Below are 3,311 nucleotides of genomic sequence, written 5' to 3'. Positions count from 1 at the left end.
CCCCGCCCCCCTCCAGGCTTTTGGACTCAATGCCTATTGGGTTGTGCCACGTTCACTTCTGAGTGTGTTTATAAAGAAGAGTCATTAAAGGTTAACCTGCTCTTCTCAGTCAAGGCAGCTCCTTTTGCTAAATCTCTCTCTCTTGCACACAGAGGGGTCTGTTATGGCTGGCCTGAATGTTTCCTTTGCCTTCTTTGTCTCAATAGTGGCCATTTGTGAGGTGGTCAGACAGATTTCCATGAGATTTATACCTCTTGAAGTGTATCGCTGTCTTGCCAAAGAACTGGCCAGCTCATTACAGTTGTGCGCTTGCTGCCTTGAACTGAGGATGCTGGTGGAGCTTGGTCCATGGGGTGGTGGATTTGGCCCTGATGTGACCCTAACCCTCCTCTTCCTTCTCTTCTTGGTTCATGGTTTCTCTTTTGGTGGGGCTTCTGCAAATCCCATGGTCTGTCTTCAAGAATTCCTGATCATGGAGTCTTCCTTTGTGGCTACTACTGTGAAAATTTTGGCCCAGTTTGCAGGCATGGAGGCAGGTAGGATTTTCACCAAGCTATTCTGGTCCTGGGAGCTGACGGATTTGCACCTCATCCAGAATCTAATGGCTTTTGACTGCAGTTCCTCCATCCAGACCTCTTTGTCCCAAGGCATCTATGTGGAAGGCGGGTGCTCTTTCTTTTTCCACCTTGTGGCACTCAAGTTCCAGCACAGTCATGTGCTGTATAGAGTCCCCGTTGTGGCCCTGCTGGTGACTGTTTTGGCTTACACAGGTGAGTGTCTTCCTAGATTATTCCATAACACTTATGTATAGACTAGATTGGAAACAGCCTCATTCAGCTGCAGTGCTGAGGCACCTGATCATCTCAAGAGCCTTGAGTTTAACTATGTTTAGCTGAACAGCTAAGTTTGCTTCATTATTGGTCTTTTCGGCTAGTTTGTTCACATGGCAACATTACCACCAAGTTAGCCACAATTAAATGTTTTTATTCAAGAGTGCCTTAGGTGGGCTGTTCTATGTGAAAACTGGTATTGCTGGAACCCCAGAAATCTCTGTGGAAGGCACTGTCCAGTATGCATATGAGGAGCTCCCTGCCGTCTAGAAGAACAGAGTGCAACCCTTAATAAAATGTGTATTGATCTATCGTCATGTTCTTCTATAACACCTAACTCCTGTAGTCTCTGAGCATCCTGGCACTGCCACTTTGAGGTGGGTCAGTACTAATTATGTCCATTTTAGAGAGAGAGAACTGAGGCACAAAACTTAAGTGACTTGTCCAAGATCCCACAGGAAATCTAGGCTGTAGCAGAGGATTGGATCTGGGGCCTTTTGTCTTAACATGGGACACTCCACTCCCTCTGAGCCTTGCAGCTTTTCATGGAGAACCCCAGCCCACAGCAAGAAGGGTTCGATTAGTGAACGGTGGGAGCTGTTGGAGGAGGCCAAGATAAGCTGAAGTTCACTTCATTTTTTGCCTACTTAAAAAATGAGAGCTACTAGTAACAACCAGCTAAGCTTTTAAAGAAAACCCCAGCCACCACAGGACTTCCAAGTCAGGGTCTCGCTGGCCATCAGTTATGGTATGGACAAGCAGCTGGGAAGCCAAAACAAATTTTCTACCAACCTTTAAGGTGGACTTGATGTTATAATGATGATTTCTCCCCTATAATTTATTCATTTGCATATTCATTCAGATAGGAATGTCTTGAAAGCCAGGAAATTCAAATTTAAGCTTGCACTCAAAACAAGCCTTGGAAAGCACAACCACCCTCAGTTAGGACCTCTCCCTTTTCCTTCCTCCTGTCCCTCCAGACAAGCTAATGTTCTTCCATTGCCATCACCTTGCATCCAAGACTGGCAGTCAGATTCCTGAATGCTGTATGTCTCCAGGAAATCTGGCATCCAGGACTTTGGAGATGCATCCATTTTTAAAACCAGGAGGGACTGCTGCAGTCTGACCATCTGACCTCTGCCAGACCTCTCATCTGACTCTCTCCTTAACTCCCTTGGTACAGGCTGGAGGATTCCAGCATAGTCAGCTCTTCTGTGGGGGAAGAGTGCACCTTGTTAGAGACAGCACATGAGGGGCATCTACTATGTCCCTAGGGAAAGCTGTTCCAGCTGCTCTGAAAAAAAGGCAGCTCCTTATTTCTAACATGACTTCATCTAGGTTCAGCTGCCAGGCGCTGGCATTTCTTCTGCCATTCCTTGCTTGGTTAGGAAGTGGTCTTCTGGCAGAACTCTCCTCCCCATGTACACACTTGTGTATCAAGTCGCCCCTTCCCAGTCTGACCTGTTTAGGCCAATTACATTGTACATACTCCATATGGAAACAAATAAAACACGCCCCCCTAATACAAACACAGGGCGTGTCCTCACTTTCTATTGCAAATGGCTCATGTTCTGCACTTCATCTCTCAGTAAAACACATGGATGTGGTTTAAGGTGTCTGCTGCTGCTAGGGTTCTTGAGTGGCCTGCTTTGCTGGTGGTGTAGCCCCATCTACCTTTGAGGCTGAGAGGGAGCTTGCATCTACTTGACATGGAGGTTATGTGGGGAGGTAGGACTGTGGGGTGGAGTTAGGTTGACCTAATTCTACCTCTGCAGAATGCTTTCAGAAAGGTAATTGAATGGGAGGCAAGAAGAGGTGCTTCCTTTCCAGGCCTACGTGGAATCAGGACTTCCCTGACCCTACTTGCTGCTGAATGTCTTCTATTGTATGTTTTTAATCAACTTAAATGCAACTCTTTGTTCTGTTCTTCCACAGCTGGGCTTTCCACAGGAGCCTTTTACAACCCTGCCCTTGCCACAGCTGTTACCTTTCACTGCTCTGGGAACACCTTGCAGGAGTACATCCAAGTTTACTGGCTTGGGCCCCTCACAGGTGAGTGAAGATGGTGTAGGGACAGGAGCTACGGCTGCCTGGCTCTACTGGGGCACAGACTAGAGTAGTGGCCTCCAAAGTGGGGTGTGTGCACCCCAGGGCGTGCGCGAGATGATCCATTGGGGTGCAGGAAGAAAATATTAGAACTTCTATTTATATTTATTTTTTATCAAAAAATAAGAAAGAAATTAAGCTTTACTACTATTTAATATACGGATTGACACTGGCGCCCTCGCTCGGTCCGTATGCCAGACAGTCATGTGTCATGTACGGTATGCGAGGTATCCTGAGGGAAGAGTGGGAGTTCCACAACGCGGAGGGGTTGACAGGGGTGCCCTCACTCGTTCGTTCGCTTTCAGCACATTGCGACATATTGCAGTTTACGTGTGCCTGGTTAAGTGGATTTACAGATTATATCATCTAGTTTTA

The 3,311-nt window shown here is 46.9% G+C and overlaps 1 protein-coding gene across 1 annotated transcript in view; it reads left to right on the top strand.

Annotated features, from left to right (window-relative positions):
* The first annotated feature begins 61 nt into the window (after nucleotides 1-61).
* The window catches only part of LOC109294613 (aquaporin-12-like), a 16,285-nt gene continuing 13,035 nt past the window's right edge, over nucleotides 62-3,311 (top strand). The window contains exons 1-2 of the mRNA XM_019513052.1: nucleotides 62-770; nucleotides 2,766-2,882. Coding sequence (XP_019368597.1) covers nucleotides 164-770; nucleotides 2,766-2,882 — 724 coding nt within the window. The 5' untranslated portion in view covers nucleotides 62-163. The remainder of the gene's footprint in view (nucleotides 771-2,765; nucleotides 2,883-3,311) is intronic.

Source organism: Gavialis gangeticus, unplaced genomic scaffold (assembly GCF_001723915.1).
Source record: "Gavialis gangeticus isolate Ggan-Ray unplaced genomic scaffold, GavGan_comp1, whole genome shotgun sequence".
NCBI lineage: Eukaryota > Metazoa > Chordata > Crocodylia > Gavialidae > Gavialis > Gavialis gangeticus.
The sequence above is the reverse complement of the archived record's forward strand: the minus strand, read 5'-3'. Positions and strand labels throughout refer to the sequence as shown.